Source organism: Lacerta agilis, chromosome 9, assembly GCF_009819535.1.
Source record: "Lacerta agilis isolate rLacAgi1 chromosome 9, rLacAgi1.pri, whole genome shotgun sequence".
Taxonomy (NCBI): Eukaryota; Metazoa; Chordata; class Lepidosauria; order Squamata; family Lacertidae; genus Lacerta; species Lacerta agilis.
In genome coordinates this window covers 25,611,351-25,631,281 of record NC_046320.1, presented here as the reverse complement: position 1 = coordinate 25,631,281, position 19,931 = coordinate 25,611,351, and the positions used below count along the sequence as shown (strand labels likewise).

Genomic DNA, 19,931 nt, shown 5'->3' with positions numbered 1-19,931 from the left:
TGCCCTTAATCCTCTGATGAAGGGCAGTATAGAAATGTTGTTGATGATAGCAATAATACTGTAGTCTTTCAAGATGTAGATAACATGAGGTTTGCTACATCTTTATTAAGTTTGAGGTCAAACCACACATTAACTGTATTGTGCACAGCACAGCTCTGTGCAGCATCGTCTTACCCATAGATGCAAGGGGGGGCGGGGCACCTGGGCGACGGGCTCTCAGGGGTGCCAGGCTGAGAGTCCGAGGGTTCAGTCTGGGGAAGAGTCCGCCCGTTGGTCGGAGCGCCATGGCGGGCACTTCTGTGGGTGGCTCTGTGCTTGGGAGTTCAGGGGTGACCGAGCCAGTGAGACACTGAGGCAGGTGGGCAGCTCCACCATCCTGTGCACCTGGAACTGGGCAACCGGGGGGGGGGGCGCCGGGCAATCTTGGCACCCCGGTGCCGCATATGCTTAATACAGCCCTGGCTCTATGCAGTCTTTTTACTTAAAAGTAAATGCAAGGGGGATCTGATTAGATTGGGACCACCACCCAGAGAGGGGAATTTGATCCTTCCCTCACATACTGCAATGCTAGAAAATGTGGCTTCAGGATCATTGGGAGTAATGGGAGTTTTCTTCTTTTGCTGTTTGGTATGCAGGGTTTTTTGTGTTTTTTGCATCAGATTAAACAGCTCTCCATGCAGTAGTCTTGATACAGACCAATACCTTAGAATGGCATTTTTGTTGATGATGTTGGTTGCTTTCTGAACAGATAATTGTTAAGGCTGGATAGAGTTGCCATATTTCACAAGGTAAAAACCAGGACATCCCAGAGGTTGTTGAGCTTTTTTAATTTATTTAGAAAAAGGCCCCCCAAAAAGTGATTTTTCAATTGACGTGCCTAAGATCCAGGACAAAGTTTCGCCTTTCGGAAATCCGCCCCCCCCCCCGATGTCAATTCTGCCTTTGAAATCCCAGTAATGTCCAGGAAAATCGTATGGCAGCCCTAAGGTTGGAAGGCAGTCCTTTTATCTTTTTATTTTCAAAGGACATGTACCATGAATACTCTCCTCGCTAACAATATTTATAATTAACTCCAGGAGATACAGACCCAAATCCACATAGATCACTGTTAAATATAGACTATCCTGTTCATATCATGAGTATGTGACTGGGTTGACAATTTATTCATTTTCTTCACTGACATTATCTCATATATATATACCGGTTTACCTTGAGATGATAGATAGATGGATAGATAAAATCTATCCATCTATCTATCATAGATAGTGTATAAATCTTTATACACCTCTAGAAACATGATTTAAAAACATGTTTTTCTTCCTAACTGAAGTAGAACTACCTTACCCAGAAAAACCCCAAAATTACCTTTTTTCTTTCCCCAGCCCTGCCCTGTACAAAATTAGGGTAATGTTGGGCAAATGGTATTTCTTGGTCTCCCTGTCATCAAGAAGCTGTTTAGGCTGTTACCTAAGGAATATGTGAGAATAAGCAAAGAATCACAAATTGAGAATGTGCTGTTCTAGACAATATTTCCTCTTGAGTGTGTAGGGACAAATGTTCAACTGAGCCTTTGGATCTTGGTGCTTAAAACATGAGTTTTAATATATTCTGGTTATCTGTGGACTTCTAAAAGTTCTGGTAGCCAACAGAAATAAGCCATTAATATTTTTTTGAATATTTTTTTTCCTGAATATTTTTTTGCTTAACACTGTTTGTGGTACCACAATGCCCAGATCCAGGAAGGGCAATCTGCACACCACAATTAATTTCTTTAGGCTTAACATCTGCATCCAGCTTGCACACCGTAAATAAGAAAGACATGCTGACTGCATCGACAGCACCTGTCCCCTAATATAGGAATAGAAGACTGAATCAAAGTAACTCTTTCCCATCCAGAAGATTACATCTTTTGTCAGTCAGAATCTTTGTGTCAGGGCCATCGTATATAAAAATTCTCAAACCTGAATAAATGTTAAGATGCTATCCCCCAAAATGAACAAATACGGAGCAAGAAGAAAAGTACCATTAACTATCCTAGACACTAATTTATATTTACTTCTTATTTTCTGCAGGCATTTCCTATTCAAAACAGGAACAGGGACAACACCACTGTTCAGTACTGCGACGCCGGGTTACACAATGGCATCCGGCTCGGTTTATTCCCCTCCGACACGGCCACTACCTAGGAACACCTTATCAAGAAGTGCTTTTAAATTTAAAAAGTCTTCAAAGTACTGTAGCTGGAAATGTACAGCACTCTGTGCTGTAGGGGTCTCTGTGCTACTGGCAATACTACTATCTTACTTTATAGGTAAGTTTGCTTTTAATGATTGTTGTCATTATAAATCTATGTATCTTGTTTTCTGTTTATATATGGACAGTGCAAACTGCATAATATACAGCTGTCTTTTTATCCACAAGTGCTGGTAACAGTAAAGGTAAAGGGACCCCTGACCATTAGGTCCAGTCGTGTCCGACTCTGGGGTTGCAGTGCTCATCTCTCATTACCGGCGGAGGGAGCCGGCGTACAACTTCCAGGTCATGTGGCCAGCATGACTAAGCCACTTCTGGCAAACCAGAGCAGAGCACGGAAGCGCCGTTTACCTTCCCGCCGGAGCGGTACCTATTTATCTACTTGCACTTTTGACGTGCTTTCGAACAGCTAGGTGGGCAGGAGCTGGGACCAAGCAACGGGAGCTCACCCCATGGCGGGGATTCAAACAATAGAAGCGATGAAAGGAATTTAATTAAAAGTTCTTCAGATGGAATAGAAAATACCTGTGTTTTGTAACCATTTCCCTTCAAAATGGCAAGTGAAATGTAATTTTTTAAAAAATTGAACTATAATTTAGAAATTCACTACCTTTCCTTTTTAGGAAGGATAAGGCCATAATTCAGCCATCATTTCTCTATTAAAAAGGGGAGTGCGCTTAAAAAGTGGGCAAACTCATGCAAGGGGGAAATAATTTGTTTCTGAGAAGAAGCTTAAGTATTTTTACATACGTGAAAATATGTGTACATAATGAGAAACAGATAAATTTATAATTCTAATAATATAGAATTTTGCATTTCACTGTTTTATGTCTCCATGTTCTGAACAATGATTTCTTTTTACTAAAACTATTGACAGTTTGTATTCTAAAGCTTTCGTGGAACTATTCAATTTTTTAAAAACAACAACATGATGCATACTTAGTTGTAACAACTAATACAAAGCTAAAACCCCTCCTGAAATTAAAATGTTGATAGACTCTGTTGAAACAAACTAGTTAAGTTTCAGTCCATGCCACAGCATCATGCTGAAAAAAATCTTTGAAGTGGATCCCTGTTGAATCAGAAGCCACGGTGAATAATGCAAAAATATAGGCCGCTGAGTAATGTAAGATTTTCACCTCCCCTGCTGATGGAATATGGCTGCCTTGAGAAGATTGCATGTCTTCCTGTTGCACAGGAAAGCCAAAGGAGTTTTATAGGTATTATGTTGGCAGTTTCAGCTGTATACTGCTATTTGAGTCCTCAGTGGAATTTTTTTTGTCCTCTTTGAGGCATACATTGTGATTTTCTGTGATCAATGTATGGGCCATGTTTAAGTAGCATAGTCCGTAGATGGTGGATGGTTTAGTTACATTAATCAGTTTATGTTTTTAGATTTATAGCCCACTCTAATCCCACTTTCCCTGCCCCTGCAAAATGCCAAAACAAATTACATATATACATGTCTTGAAACATTTAGAACAGCTAAGCCTGCATTCCTGAGCAGTTATGCAGAATTAAGTATCACTGGCGTCAAGCATATGATGATTTTAATCATGTGTAGGCTGGATTGCAACCCAAAATATTAAGCATATGAAAATATAAACATGCAATTAATAGCCCTTTTTACAAATCTAACTCTGTTAAATCAAATGTATTTTTATCCTTACCAAAGCATTAATTTTAGATTTTGTGTTAACTTAATGAATGGTTTTCTTTAACCTAGAGGGGTCTAAAAGTTGTCAACTATAGTGTTGATAATAAATGCTGCTGCAGAACGGACCTTATTTTTCCACTTCTTAAATTTTGAAACAAACAGTGTTTACTCTTGGTGGGCAGATAACCCATTAATGGCCCTTTACCTGCATTTATGATACTCTTGCTCATCCTTCTAATGCTTGAAGAAGGGGGCAGTGCCATTTTGGATGTGCTGTTTGTACCCTAGAGGAGCCGTCATAGGATAGTACCATCTTGTAAGTCCCATTGGCCCATCTGTTTGCATTGCTGCTGCTTTCTAAAGGCAACTTTTCAGTGACAAATTTAAGGCTGTGTACATTAAACCCACTATTAAAAATTGTACAGTAGGGGTGGTGCATCTAAATAATATTAAATCTTTGTATTTTTTTACTGTTTTTCATGTTTGTCATCCTGGGCTCCTTTGGGAAGAAGGATGAAGCTTTACAATAAAAAAAAACTATATAAAATGTTGAAATTAGCTAACTATAATGGAATTTTCTGCATAAGCCTTGTAGAATTTTCAGGAGGTGCTTAAAGGTTGAAACCGATGGTGCCTGCTGAATTTCTATTGGTAGAGTATTCAGCAGGACTGGGCCGCTTGGTTTCTTGTTGCTGTCAAATGAGCCTTGCCAACTCAGGGAACAACTGATGATGGTCCTGCAGATGATCTCAGTGATTAAGCTGGGGTTTATTATTGTAAGTTGATGTTATTATTTGGAAATAGGCCCATTCATGGCCAGTGGAAAGCAGCTACAGGTTTTGTTTTGGTTTTTTTTTTCATTTCCTTGCATGTTACACTATTTAAAATGTGCTGCAAAACATAAAATTGTCATGAAAAAATACTTAAGGATCTTTCCATATGATGGGGGACACCATAAGGGATAAAACAAACCCCAGGATACATGCAAAGCCACCATTCAAATATGGATATTGCCCAGTGAGACAGAACTGATGGAGAATGAGGACTTGTGATATCAGGAAATAAAAGGCTAAATAGAGAATGAGACAGTTACAATGACTTGCAGTGCTTCCACACAGGTGAAAAATGATTTGAGATATTAATGTGTTGAAGCATGTATTGGAATACCCGTACTTGTGCCATATACCTACTTAGGTGTTGAGAATATATATATATTTTAAAAATTACAATTCCTCAAACTGAGAGCCATACAGCATTTTATATAATTTGATTCTGTTGAGAATGGGTATAGCTATGCTGCATTGCATCACAAATAACTAGTTCATCTGCCTGCTGAAATAAACAATTCACAGGGATTGCCTTTTCTATGTATTCAACAGGGAGCTCTTTATGTACCGGTGATATTACTGATATTTCAGCTAACTCAGCAACCTAAATGTAAAATCTGGCACTCAGGGACACACTTTGAAGGTTTTGGGGTCCATAAAGCAGTTAATGGATTAAATTCACTTGTATATGGAGCTTTCCCATCTCTTCAGATGTAATATGAAATTCTCACTTAATAGGCCATCCAAGTATAATTCACGATGAGTTACTTAATATGAAATTGAAATGGTTTCCCACTTTATTTACCTGTTTCATAACAGTGTGCTTTAAACAAAGTAGTGAGATGAGAAATTATTGGCTGTAGAAATATTAGCTGTAGTAGGAAGTCACTTTTGAAGAGCCAGTTTGTGGCTGTTTCTAATGTTACACAGAACCATTACCCCAACTGAGACAAGTTGCAACCTGTATTAAAAAATGGGCTAATATATATTGATAATGAAAGGTTGGAAAACCTATTAAAATTCTGTATTGTGGTGTCGTAAATGGGACAAATTCTGATTTAGGCACACAAAGCACTTTCTCACAGATGATTCATAAATGGGCTTTGTAGTAGAACTGATAGTCATGCCGTTTAGCATAGATATAGAATGTAAGTTGGCATGCATTCCAAGTCACTGTATTTATTTAATTGTTCAAGTGAAGGAAATGCATTTTAAAGGACTTTTTTGCTGTCCTGCAGTAGTGCAGAAGGAAACCTAGCTTCCTAAAGTGGAGCTTCATCTCTCCAACCTTTCAGCTATGCAGCTGTTTTGGCTAGCTGGCACAAGGGTATGCAGTGAGAGACTGGTTCCAATATCATGACAACAAAGCCTTTGGTGATGCAGTGATTCAGAGAAAGGAAGGGGGGGCGACACAAAGGGACGCAACATGAGAGAGAGGAAAAAGCCAGGAGGTCACAACAAGGAGATGGGAGAACAACAAAAAGGAAAGCAAGAGAAGACATAGGAAAGTGAATGGGAAACCAAAAAGTAGCTTGAGCAAAGCCAAAAATCTAATCCCCAGAATGTAGAGAAAAGCAGAAAGGGAGATGGGGTAAAAAAGGACAAGTTGTTTAAACTCTTAGGAATTGTGTGTAATTTATATATGAGAACAAATAAAATGTATCCTTAAAATGTTGAACATGCTTCTACTTTTCTTCTTTGAAAAGGTGAGAGGCAATTAATGGAAGCAACTATAACATACTTTTAAGCATACTTAAATACTACTGAATACTATTTTTATCAGACCAATATTTTCCAAAGAAATCATCAGACTTAAATAATCCAATGCCACACGCTCTGCAGTTTAAGTGAGAAACAGTCCTCTTCATCCCTTACTCCTGACATAATCCCCATATTTCCTCTGTTATTGTAATGAGGGGCGGATATTGCAGGAGCCAGAAAACTTTTGGGCTGGGTTCTTTCATTTGCCTTTGAAATGTGAAAAAAACAAAATCCCCACATCTTCTCAAATATGTCCAGTAATTGTGATCTGAGCATGTCGTCTTCAATGCACAAAAAACCTAGGCTGAGAAAAAAATTGGGAGAGGGAAAATCTTATTATGAGCCACTCTACTGTTTTTAGAACCTTCTCAATGTGTGTGAACATACACTTTAGGGCAGGGGTGGCTAACCCATGTGCCCCAGGTACTAGCCTCCCTGTCCAGCCCCCTGCCCAGCTTAATATCCTGGTCGTAGCATTGCAACATCAGCTTAGAATATTAAAGCTAATCAGTGTTGAAAAAGAATTTTGACAGTACAGTGGTACCTTGTGTTACGTACCGTCCCCCTTACAAATGCTGCAGGTTACGTGCTCCACTAACCCGGAAGTAGATGCCCCTTTGCCCTGGCATGCGAGTGGAAGTCACGCTCTGGCAGCACAGCAGCAGTGGGAGGCGCCATTAGAGAAAGCACACCTCATGTTAGGAGCAGTTTCCTGTTTACGAATGGACCTCCGGAATGGATTAAGTATGTAACACGAGGTACCACTGTAACAGATTCTGTGCTACATTTACATGGTACCAAATTAAAAAGTGATCACCAACACATTTACTGGAGACTTGTGGCTTTTGGTACATCGCTGGCTGCTTATTTTATATTCTGGATTTTGGTTATATGTTCTGGAAAGTCCTTTAGTGTGTTTTCACAAGACTGCAGGACAGATGTGTCAGTGCAAACAATCCTATGTCAATGCATTTTACCTTTGTGTTTCTGTTCAATTTTCATTTTCTTTTGTCCTTTCCCATCTCTGTTGGTGTCATCCTGTATTTGGTTACTGGCCCTATTTTACTTATGTTTCTTCTCTTAAGCTTTTTTCAATGGAAGGGACAATTTGGGGACAGTTCAGACCACCTGTATGAACAAAAAAGTACTCTGTAAAAAACGGGCTCCAATAATTATAAATACTGTAATGTGTTATTACTAATTGAGATGTTATAAATAATGTCTAAGGGTTACCGGGTAAATAATGTTTTAATGTGGCATTATTATGACTTTGAAGTAGATTTATTCATCAGAAGTGTTTTGACTAAAATGGAACTTGATCTATTTGTCAGCCTTTTCTGCAGTTCTAACCTCTCAGCAGCTGCCATGTCTCCAGGTGTATCTGCGTTTTATTAACATCTAGCTTCAAAAGTTATTACTGAATTAGTTGTAAATTTGCTACCAAGGGTCAAAAGATAAATATATGCCAAGCAGCCTTTTCCTGTAGTAAAACAAATATTTAAATAGCAATAGCAATGTAAAATGCATTTTGTCATTTATATACATCATATATATCTCTATATATCTATATCTATCTATCTATAATGTGTGTGTGTGTGTGTGTGTGTGTGAGCATCATAAATCTTGCTTGATTAGATTAAGCAACTCATTGGTGCATGAGACCATGCCTTACTATTGCTTCTGTGAACCCTTGAGTAAACCCATCCATCTTGATCTGATCTGAGGAGTGACACAACTGAAACATATCATAGCAAAATCATAATTTGTATTGCAGTACATTAAATATCGTGACATTTAAATCTTTATTCAAAGGGTGTTTTACTATGACACAGTAATCACAAGGACCATGTACTGCAGGCAGCAAGCCAATGAGAAATACAGCTGTGATGAGTATCATTGACACTTCTTATGGTGATGGCTGCCAGCATGTTATTTTCAGCTGTTTGATTTATAGTTTGTAAAGGGTTATCCCTCTTCCCCAAAAATGAAGATGCAAGACAAATGAGGTAAAGGGCAAAAAATGCATTAACTTAACAAGATCAACAATGAGCATAAATATGACTTTTTGTGCTTGCCCACTCATCCACTTACCTTAAAGATATCTGCAGTGAGCATAAAAATGTGCTATCATTAACCCATTGCATCATGCCTGGATAATAATAATAATAATAATAATAATAATAATAATAATAATAATTTTGTAACCCGCCTATCTGGCTGGGTTTCCCCGGCCACTCTGGGCAGCTTCCAACAAATATTTAAAATACATTGAAATGCCACAAATAAACAGGGCTGCCTGCAGATGTCTTCTAAATGTCAGGTAGTTGTTTATCTCTTTGACATCTGATGGGAGGGCGTTCCAAAGGGCGGGCGCCACTACAGAGAAGGCCCTCTGCCTGGTTCCCTGTAGCTTTGCTTCCCATACTGAGGGAACCGCCAGAAAGCCCTCAGCGCTGGACCTCAGTGTCCGGGCAGAACGATAGGGATGGAGATGCTCCTTTGGATATACTGGGACGAGGCTGTTTAGGGCTTTAAAGATCAATAACAACACTTTGAATTGTGCTTGGAAACATCCTAGGAGTCAATGTAGGTCTTTCAAGACCGGTGCTATATGGTCTCGGCGGCCGCCCCCAGTCACCAGTCTAGCTGCCGCATTCTGGATTAATTGTAGTTTCCGGGTCATCTTCAAAGGTAGCCCCACGTAGAGCACATTGCGGTAGTCCAAGCGGGAGATAACTAGAGCATGCACCACTCTGGCAAGACAATCCACGGGCAGGTAGGGTCTCAGCCTGCGTACCAGATAGAGCTGGTAGACAGCTGCCCTGGATACAGAGTTGACCTGTGCCTCCATGGACAGCTGTGAGTCCAAAATGACTCCCAGGCTGCGCACCTGGTCCTTCAGGGGCGCAGTTACCCCATTCAGGACCAGGGAGTCCTCCACACCAGCCCACCCCCTGTCCCCCCAAGAAAGTACTTCTGTCTTGTCAGGATTCAACCTCAATCCATTAGCCGCCATCCATCCTCCAACCGCCTCCAGGCACTCACACAGGACCTTCACTGCCTTCATTGGTTTCGATTCAAAAGAGAGGTAGAGCTGGGTATCATCTGCATATTGATGGACACCCAGCCCAAACCTCCTGATGATCTCTCCCAGTGGCTTCATGTAGATGTTAAAAAGCATGTGTTAAAAAGTAGATGTGTTCAAACAAACTAATTCCCCTTCCATAACACTTCCTGTTGGTCAGCTGTCAGAAGTCAGATAACTAAGGTAGCCTCTATTTAACTCTCTTCCTGACTATAGTGCACTTGCTAGCTGTGTCATACTGAGTGTTGCACCAAACCAACCAAATTACCATATCTCCCCATCCCACCCTGTGACTGCTATAACATGAATCAGGCAAATAAGAAATGAGATTTGTTTTGCCGATTGTGGGGATATTACTTGGTCCCAGAAATGGCAACTGCTAAATCCTATACTTTAAATTATGGGGGAGCAAGACATTGGGTGGGCTGCCACGCAGGAAACAATAAGGACAGGGAAGGCAATGCCACCCTTTTAAAGCCCCCTGTATCCCTTATCACTTCAGGTGCCTCAGCATCACAATTCATTCTCCCAAAGGGGGTGCAACAAACTCTCACCTGAACTATGGGCAGTGGCAGCAAAATTATGGCAAAAATACTCCCAAATATCAGATTTTTAAAGTGTGGTAGAAATAGGGTTGCCATATTTCAAAAAGTGAAAATCTGGACACAAAAGTTGTTCAGCTTTTTTAGTTTTGCCGTTTTTGAAAAGCAATCAACGATATGTCTGGAAAAATGATTTGTCCGGATTTTCAGATTTCTGCTAGGACCCTGCTGCCGACCACAGTATTCCAGGTATGTCCAGGAGATTCCAGACATATTCTAACCCTAGGTAGAAATTGATGGCAGCCTGTAAGTTCACCACTGGGTACACCATTATATGGGTGTTTCACTTGTCTACTTTGTGGCTTTTATTCTACTGGTTGCCTGGACTTGTTGGTGTAATCCAGAAGCAACCAATTGGGTGCCCTCCAGATATACCAGGCTTGCATGTTGAGCACACTGCTTTATGGAACTAGTTACAGGTAGGTAGCCGTGTTGGTGTGCCGTAGTCGAAACAAAACAAAAAATATCCGTCCAGTAGCACCTTAGAGACCAACTAAGTTTGTTATTGGTATGAGCTTTTGTGTGCATGCACACTTCTTCAGATACACAGCTTTATGGAAGTGAGTCATGAGCAATTTACACCTGCCAGAAGCTACACCTTAATGCTTAATACATGCGCATTGTCAGGAAGATTTTGGGCATCACACGGCAGAATAAAATCTCAAACAAAGATGTGCTTTCCCAAGCCCACATTCCCAGCATGTTTGCAATCCTATCTCAGTGAGGTCTGGCTTGGTCATGTCCACAGAACAGAAGATGGCAGGATCCCCGAGGACATGCTCTACAAGGAGCTGGCTTCAGGCACTAGGCCTTTGGCAGACCAACTCTGTGTTACAAGGATGTTTGCAAATGTGACGAGAAGCCTGGCAACATCAATCTTGCCATGTGGGAATCCTTTGAAGACAACCACAGTGCCTGAAGACAGACAGTCAGATTGTGCATCCATAGCAGTGATCAGAGGAGAAATGACCTCTGGAAGGAGCACAGAAAGAAGAAACACCATGGTGCATTTGCAGCAGCACAACAGGACACCTTCATCTGTCTCAGCTGGATCAAAATGTGTCTCTCGAACTCTTTTTAAAGAAGGAAAGGGTATATATATATATATAATACAGTTTTAATAAAAATTCTGAAGGTAACCTCTTTTTTTAGAAATGCTGTATTCTTGGGTTTGGTGGACCTAAGTAATAGGAGATCAATCCCAGATAGTTTTTCTACTGTCATAGGCAATCACCCCCAGTAATATTTTGAGAAATAGTTATCATGGAAATGCCTTCTGCCTCATACAAAGCGCAAAGCATAATACAATATTTACAATTTCAGCACTGCACACTATTAATATTTGATTGGTGTTGCAAGTGTCGCATGTTGTTATTGTCAGTGGCACTAAAAAGAAAATACTCAATGGGGCAACCAGCCTGTACAAAAAGAGATAAAGCAAGATACCTTAATTGGCAGTCAGAAGGATAAAAGCAACATGATAAGATATCAAGGAATTTAAGATATAATGGTTCACCAATCATCACCAACCTCCACCTTGAAATAGGCTCATTTTCAACTGAAGGTTTATCACAAAGTTGTTTTGCAAATCATACTGCTGCATTTTATTTTCTGGGTTTGTGCAGTAAGGCAAACTGAAACTGCATTTTTGATAATACCAAATTAAATTTTGAGCAAGCCACCCCTAAAATCCTAACGGAACATAGATATAGGTATATAGTGACCCCCACCCCTGGAAAGGCTGACCATCTTATCTTTTATGCCTTATCATCTAGAAGAGAGATGAATAATTATCTAGATATTTCACGAGTAGAAAGTTTCCTTAGAGAGATAAGAGTAGTATAAAGTCTGTGGAGCATCATTAATTCATTTCATATTTTAGCATGCTATTAGCACAGTTCTTTTTGTTAGCTCAACTCTTATGTCTTTCTGTGTTTTGTTTTTTACTTTCTACACTTTCATTTTGAGCACCTTTCCCTGTTTACTTTTCTGTTTACTTGTGACTTAAAATCTAGGCATCCAATCTTTTCTTAAATTTAAAATATGACATAACATATGCTTGTATGGATTAAGTAAAGGTAAAGGTACCCCTGACCATTAGGTCCAGTTGCGGACAACTCTAGGGTTGCGGCGCTCATCTCGTTCTATAGGCCGAGGGAGCTGGCGTTTGTCCGCAGACAGCTTCATGTGGCCAGCATGACTAAGCACCTTCTGGCAAACCAGAGCAGTGCACGGAAACACTGTTTACCTTCCCGCCGGAGTGGTACCTATTTTTCTACTTGCACTGGCATGTTTTCGAGCTGCTAGGTTGGCAGGAGCAGGGACTGAGCAACGGGAGCTCACCCTGTCGCGGGGATTCGAACCGCCAACCTTCTGATTGGCAAGCCCTAGGCTCTGTGGTTTAGACCACAGCGCCACCCGCGTCTTTACTTGTATGGCTTAATACACAGTAAAAATTGTTGTTCCAGTATCTTGAAGAGCTCATTGTTTAAAGGAAGGATTGGGAGCCTGCAACCCTAGCCAGCATGTTGAATGTCCAGGGACGGTGAGAGTTATAGTAAAACTTCTGGTTTGCGACTGGTTCCCCTGATTTAAACTTAAATCTTGTTATTTATGTTAGTCTGTATACATTGCCTAGTTTGTATACCATAAACCTTTGTAGAGTACTAGTCCAGCCTTCTAACTAAAGGAGATTATGGTGTTAATATGAGTGCTATAAGTGATGATGAAGAATACAGTGATACCTTGGGTTACATCCGCTTCGCGTTGCGTTTTTTCGGGTTACGAACCCCACAAACCCGGAAGTGAATTTCGCAGTGCGGATGCTTCTGTGCATGTGCAGAAGTGCGATATCGCGCTTTGCACATGCGCAAAATGGACGCTTGGGTTATGTACTTGTCGGGGTGCGAACGGCACCCCGGAACGGATCAGGTACGTAACCCGAGGTACCACTGTATAATTGAATTCAGATATAATTGAAGTAAAATATCGAGTGTTTCTGTTCACGTTGCCTACCAGCTAGCCATGCCATCTTCCAGAATACTCTATTCACCACCCCACTTTTCCATTTGCAGCAAATACTCTGTAGTCACTCAGCATACTTTGTCCTCCTTGGGCTGTTTTGGAATTGTTGTTTAGGTTCCCTCATACTGTTTCGCCTAAAGATTTTGTGGTGCTTCTGCAGAACTTCTGGATCTTCTGAGCCTGCTGACTTCATCTTAATTTCTCAATGACCCTGTTTTGGCTACAACCTGAAAGCATTTACCACTTAAGTTTGCTAGAAGATACCTTTTATTACAGTATTCAAAAAGTCTCTGGAGGTTGTAAAGTTGAAAATGTGGCTGGCAGCCTGGTGCCAAGGGTGATTACAGAGAGCTGCTGCTCAGGAATTGTACTGGTGGAAACTAGTCAGAATCCTGTTCTTAATTGGCAACCTGTTGTCTATAATGACATTTGATATTTGGATTTCCCCCCCTATGCGCTTCTCATTCATTGCCATTCCTCCGCTTGATTGTTTACCTCATTCTCTGACTTCCTCTGTGATAATCTGTCACAAACTTGAAAGCTTCATTAGCACCTTATTGACTTGTCAGAGCCAGAAAGACCCATCATTACTCTGGTCCTCTTGCGGTTGACTTCATCACCCCAGCTCTGAAAATTGTTGCAGAACTGTGCTTTCCCCTCTGCTACACCATGATTACCAGATTGCCACCACAGATTATGTTTGATAATGTATATATGTTAAGTGATCATTGATTATTTAAGTATTATTATGATATTATTATTATTATTATTATTATTATTTCAGTTTTTCATGAGAATCAACTCACAAAATCAACTCACAAAATGATGTAAACTTTAAAACCAAGTTGAAAAATGAAAACCAAATGAAAACCTGAAAACTTGTCCATAAAATATAGAGAGAGACAGGTCTAACCCACCCAACTAAAGGATAAGGAAGAAAGAGGCCACAAGTACCTAATACCCTCCAAATGAAGGGCCAGAAGTCTGGTGATTTTTTTTTTTAAATGCCTGACACCTTAAAATAGGTTAGGGTTAGGGTGGTGATGGGGGAAGAAGAGGGAGGGGATGCCATAGAAATAGGAAGCACTAAACAATTTAACTCTAACTGCAGTCACTATTGGATCTGGTAGATGAGCACAGTCCATCATAGAGTTTACTATCCCTGCATTGGTACAATAATCTGTGTTTCTGTTTCATCCACTGGTAGCTATGCCCAGCTAAGACATTTATACCACAGAGATGGAAACTAATACTTCATAGTCATTGATTTACATTGTTAGTGTGCCTATGCAATTAGCAAGTTATTTAAAAATGAATGAAAACAATTTAGGAGCAACCATATGTATTTGGTATGTACAAAGTTCAGAATGCCAGGCTGTGCATTCAGGGTTGAAGTTGTCTTGCTTAATAGATGATTAACTATGACTTGCCTATATATGTCTTGCAGAACAGCATAGTGCAAACCATATAACCTACCTTATGATTGTTACTCATATTGCTTTGACAATTTACAGTAGTCTCACACCTGCAAATATTTTTCCCACTAGAAATATATAGTTAAATCCCAAAGATATCTGTAGTCTCCATTGTAGATTTATATAATGGTAGGCAGTGGCTGAGATTCATGCTCCGGCACAGAGGGGTGGAGAGCAGGTGGGGGTAGGGCTGGCACGTGTCCCGGGGGTGTGGCATGCGTCCTGGGGGCGTGGCATGCTGCCTGCGGGGGGGGGTGCCCAGCGCAGGGGGGCAGCAGCGATGGCACCCCACCGGGATCACGCTACCAGGGGCAGTGCACTCCCCCCGCACTCCTCTGCCAGTGATGGTAAGTTATAGTGTGTTATGATGATAAAGCTTACATGAGCATTTGCATTTTGAATGCTTGGATGTAAAACATTGGGATTCCCTTTGATATTAAAACTAAGCAAGCAAGATAATTATTTTGCTTTACTGCTATGAAATAGTATCACACATAGCAAATGGCTTAACAACCCCATGTGAAAATTTGTGTATGAATACAAGCTCAGTGAGCATTTTTGCAGATAGGTTGGTCTGCAGTTTTGTTTTCTGTACAGTTCAAGGAAGTATAGATATTTTTATGACACCACATTGCAAAATAACAAAATGCAAAGTAGGTAGTAGATATTTTTATGACACTGCATAGCAAACTAAGAGGATGCAAAAAAATATGTTTACGCACCATATATTTAAAAAATGAATGATTAGTGTTGGAAACAAACCACTACATTCATTTAGGTTTCACAACACCATTCAATATTTAGCTGAATAGACCTAGACCAGGGGTCAGCAAACGTTTTCAGCAGGGGGCTGGTCCCTCAGACCTTGTGGGGGGCCGGACTATATTTTTTGGGGGGAAATGAACGAATTCCTATGCCCCACAAATAACCCAGAGCTGCATTTTAAATAAAAGCACACATTCTACTCATGTAAAAACACCAGGTAGGCCCCACAACTAACCCAGAGATGCATTTTAAATAAAAGGACACATTCCACTCATGTAAAAACATGCTGATTCCTGGACCGTCCGCGGGCCGCATATAGAAGGCGGTTGGGCTGCATCTGGCCCCCGGGCCTTAGTTTGGGAACCCCTGACCTAGACTGTGCTGAGTAGTCCTAGATTAGCCACTATTGCAGAAGAAGGAAGTGCACCACCAAAAAGAGGTCAAAATAAATCACAGATTCACACATGCTAATTTATATGTATAGATGCAAATGTAAAATTTAAATAGAAATAGATATCTCACTCTAGGGGAGAAGGCTATGACCAAGTGAACTGTGTGCATGCTCAGTGTGTTGTAGAAGTGGCAATTTTCTAGCCATAATTTTTGCTTACTGTAACTCTTTAAACTGGATTTGAACTGGACATGTCTTAAAAAAGAAGGCTATAATTGGTAGGGCACATAGATACAAACCAATAGTCTGTATGCATGAGATGAGTTTGATAGGCAGATTCACACACAATTTAATCCCACCACATCTGTTAATCAGCCATTGTGGATTGCACCTCTTGAATTTCACATTTAACTATTTAAAATGAACTCTGTCATGATCTTCATTCATCATTCACTTTTCACTTTAAACCAATTATAAATTTAAAATATAAATTTAAAACAATGAACTTTTTTTCTTCTGATTTATGATTCAAGGGGATATCAAACCTTTCCAGTCTTACAGGGTACAAGGCACAATGAGAATGCTAATTTGATAGGACTGTATATGTGAAAGAGATATGTAACATTGTAAATGCACTATCCTCCATAGAGGTTTTCCCATTCATGCAATTAAAGGTTAGCAGATTGTGTTAATTGCTCCACCCACGGTCTAAGGCAGGAAACAACGTTTGGGGACTCCCAAGTCTCTATTTTGTAACTGCCTTCATTGAGTGTAGCCAGATCACTTTCTGCTCCCAACTTCTTCTCTCCTGACTTATTCCTTCCGTCTCTACAGAAGCCCTTTACTGCCCCTCTTAGAAATACCTCATCTGCCTTCCCACTAATATATATATGAAAACACCCCATCTTTAGCCTACCTTCTCTACTTGCCTCGACAAAGGAAGCCAGGATCCTTTTCGTCATGGATCTGCTGGAGAAGCCCAGAGTAGGCTAGTGGGAACAGCAGGAAGGATCACCTGCACAGCATGAGCTGTTTTTTTTTCTACTTCCAGTTTTGGAGCAGAGATTGGGAATGGAAACTACCCTTTTCTTTGGCACTTACTCTCACCCAGCCAACCAGATTGGGATAGCTCTGGTATGTCTCAATCTGCTGACCTTTCATTGCAGGAATGGGGGGGAAATATGCTTGTACCTACCTGAAGCGTAGTTTCCCAATCCCAATGAAAGGTTAGCAGAGCCCCACCCTTGAGGTTAGCTGCAGTGGCTCCATTTCTCCTTCCTTTATTTATGGGATGTAGGCTCTCTTTTTTCCTTCTTAACTCCTGCCTTTAGCTCAAGCTTGATGAGTTTGCAAACTGAATCCTGGGAGCCCTACATCCCAAAATGTTGCTGCCTGCCTTCAGCCATGGACAGAGCAATCAACACAATCTGCTGACCTTTCATTAGGAATAGAAAATAGAAAACTACGCTTCATGTAAGTACAGTTGTACTTTTCACAGAGGTGACATGTTCCTAAAGAACTTTGAAGAGGTGTTCCTTTGCACTTGTTTCCTTATCCTTCAAAACAATATTAAGTATTTAACAGCTATGACAAATCCAATGGAAAAATGCATGGACTTGCCTTGTAGATGTTTTTCTCTTATTCATTCTCCAATATCCCTTTTATTTTCCTATAGCCACTTCAAATAAAATCTACAAAACTGAGGTTTGGTGTATTAGAAGGTGAATGTGTTCAAACATTGTGGAGGGTGAAAGTATTTAAAGGAACCTGTAGGGAATAACTACTGCATTGTGGACAGAAAATGTACAAAAGCTGTTTCCCTATCCCTCCCAAAACACTCTCCTTCAATCGAGACTGGATGCTGAGTACATAAGCAATGGCACTGATTAACACTTTATCCAGGTTAATGTAACAAGGGAAATAACCATTGCAATTTTTAGACAAGTGCCTTATATGCCAGCTTGGTGAACTAAAAGCAAGTCTAGAAACTCCTCTTTTAACTGTTGCTGAACAACTGTGAAATGAAAAATGTAAAATATTTGTTAAGATATTCTCTAACCTTTTTTTTTTTTTTGATAAATAGCAAATTTTTGGAAAATTCATCCATAACATCATCTTGACATATTTTTGTAGATTGTAGTTTGAAAACAGAAATGGAAACTATATAATCAAGGCTAGATCTTCCATTGATAAAACTCCAAATTAATGAATTGATCTAATCCACTCACAAGAATATATTATGCTTTCAGCCATCCAATGACAATAGATATGAGTGCAGTATTACAAAGGCTAGGAGAGTTTTCATGAGAGTATGAACTGCATTCATTGTGCAGCTAGATTTGATGGGTACATTTTTGCTTTCAGAAGATAAATTTGAAGCACACTACATTAGTTATATCTAACAAACACCTCAGCTTCTGTAGTCCTTTTTTCCCTAGTAGTTGAATCCACACATTATCATGACATGTTAAAATTCCAGAAGAGTGATCATGTTAACTGTAACAGCAAAAAGAAAAACAAACTGTAATACCATAAAGGCTAACTGTCATAATATGGCATGAGCTTTCAGAGGCAAGAGTTATAAAACAAATGAAGTAAAATAAGCGTGTGATGAGTATATATGCACCATCTTTGAATAACAGACAAAGATAGCCAGAAAACTACATTTTTACAAAGTGACCCAGGCACAAGCTGTGAAGGAAGCAAGGTATTTTAATTAATTTTTTCTCTCGGAAATTAAAGCAATAAATATAGGAGTGGATGGAGATGCTACTGTAAACATCAGACCCTGGAGATTGTCAGACTTCATCAGCAAATGATGATAACTCTTCAACGGTGATTGTTAATATTCACTGGTAGTTGTCAACATATACTGGAAGAATGTTAAAAACTATATCCACAGCTTCATATTTCTGACATTCGCAGTAATTGACATTGCTAAGTATTAATCCAGACTAGTTGGAACATTCAAAGTAATGAATATTTAGAACACACATGACCAAGTGGGAATCGGTCTTTGTTTTTCCCCCTATTGAAACCATGATATTGAGACAGTGTAACTGACAGTACATTGGCCTTGGGGATTCTGCATACTCATAGTAAACTAAGGCAACAATAAAACATAAGCAGTAGGCAAGTCATGAAAAGTAGTTTCATGTGAAGGGTATTCATAATAAGGGTAAATCTGGCAGTGTTCCAGATATGATGTTTAGACAGGAAGAATGGTATTGGGAATAAGGAATTATTAAGATGTAGAAAAGGAAATAGATCTTAAAATCTAAGATCTGAAACAAACACTTCTTTATGTACCTTAGAGAAAATTTCAACTTTCTGGTTATGAGAGCAACAGAAAAGTGGGAAACAAAGAATTGATCTATGTATATTGTTCATAGTTATTACCAGTGCCATCAACCGGGCTAGTGATATTAATTAGGATAGAGCTGAAAGGAAGACAAAGTTTCACAACAACTTTCTCACCCTTGAAAAGCACATGTCTTTGATTGCTTGAAACAGAACAAAAATGCTCACCGGGGGCTGGTTGGGATAATAATTAGGCAATGCTTCCTGTCTTGCTATGTTTCATCGCTGTGAAACTGCCACAGCACAGCATGGCAAAACAGTCAGAGAACCATCCGCCTTGTCAAATCAACAAGGCTGTTACTTCAGAAGCAGTTCAGTGAGGCAATGCAGAAAGAATCTCCAGGTAACTACTAGTAATCTGGAGAGTAAAGGCACTGTCTCAATCACTTCCAGGAAACAATTTGTTTTAAGATGAAGTGAGTTGCTCTGGGAAGGTAAGGGAAGTATGGAGAGTGATGTGGGAATTATGCTATACAGTAGTAAGAAGTGATGAGAGTTGTGCCATGGTGGTGACCTGCATTATGTTTAGTGACCAGAACTATTTATTCTTGCTAAAACTGCTTTGCATCTTTGGAGTGGATTAAGTAATTATGGTATTACCTAAACCAAAAACAAATTCTGAACAAATTAAATGCTTATGTGAACGAACATGTCTGTTACTATGTTTAAAAATACAAAACTCAGATGTTCTCTGTAAAAGACGAACTTCACTACTGGTTTAGTGTGGATTG

At 39.9% G+C, this 19,931-nt stretch overlaps 1 protein-coding gene across 11 annotated transcripts in view; it reads left to right on the top strand.

The window, feature by feature from the left end:
• TENM3 (teneurin transmembrane protein 3) overlaps positions 1-19,931 on the top strand; it is a 399,040-nt gene that overhangs the window by 278,168 nt on the left and 100,941 nt on the right. For all 11 annotated transcript variants that reach the window (XM_033160981.1, XM_033160987.1, XM_033160989.1 and 8 more), the window contains one exon: positions 2,073-2,311. In XM_033160981.1, coding sequence (XP_033016872.1) covers positions 2,073-2,311 — 239 coding nt within the window. The remainder of the gene's footprint in view (positions 1-2,072; positions 2,312-19,931) is intronic.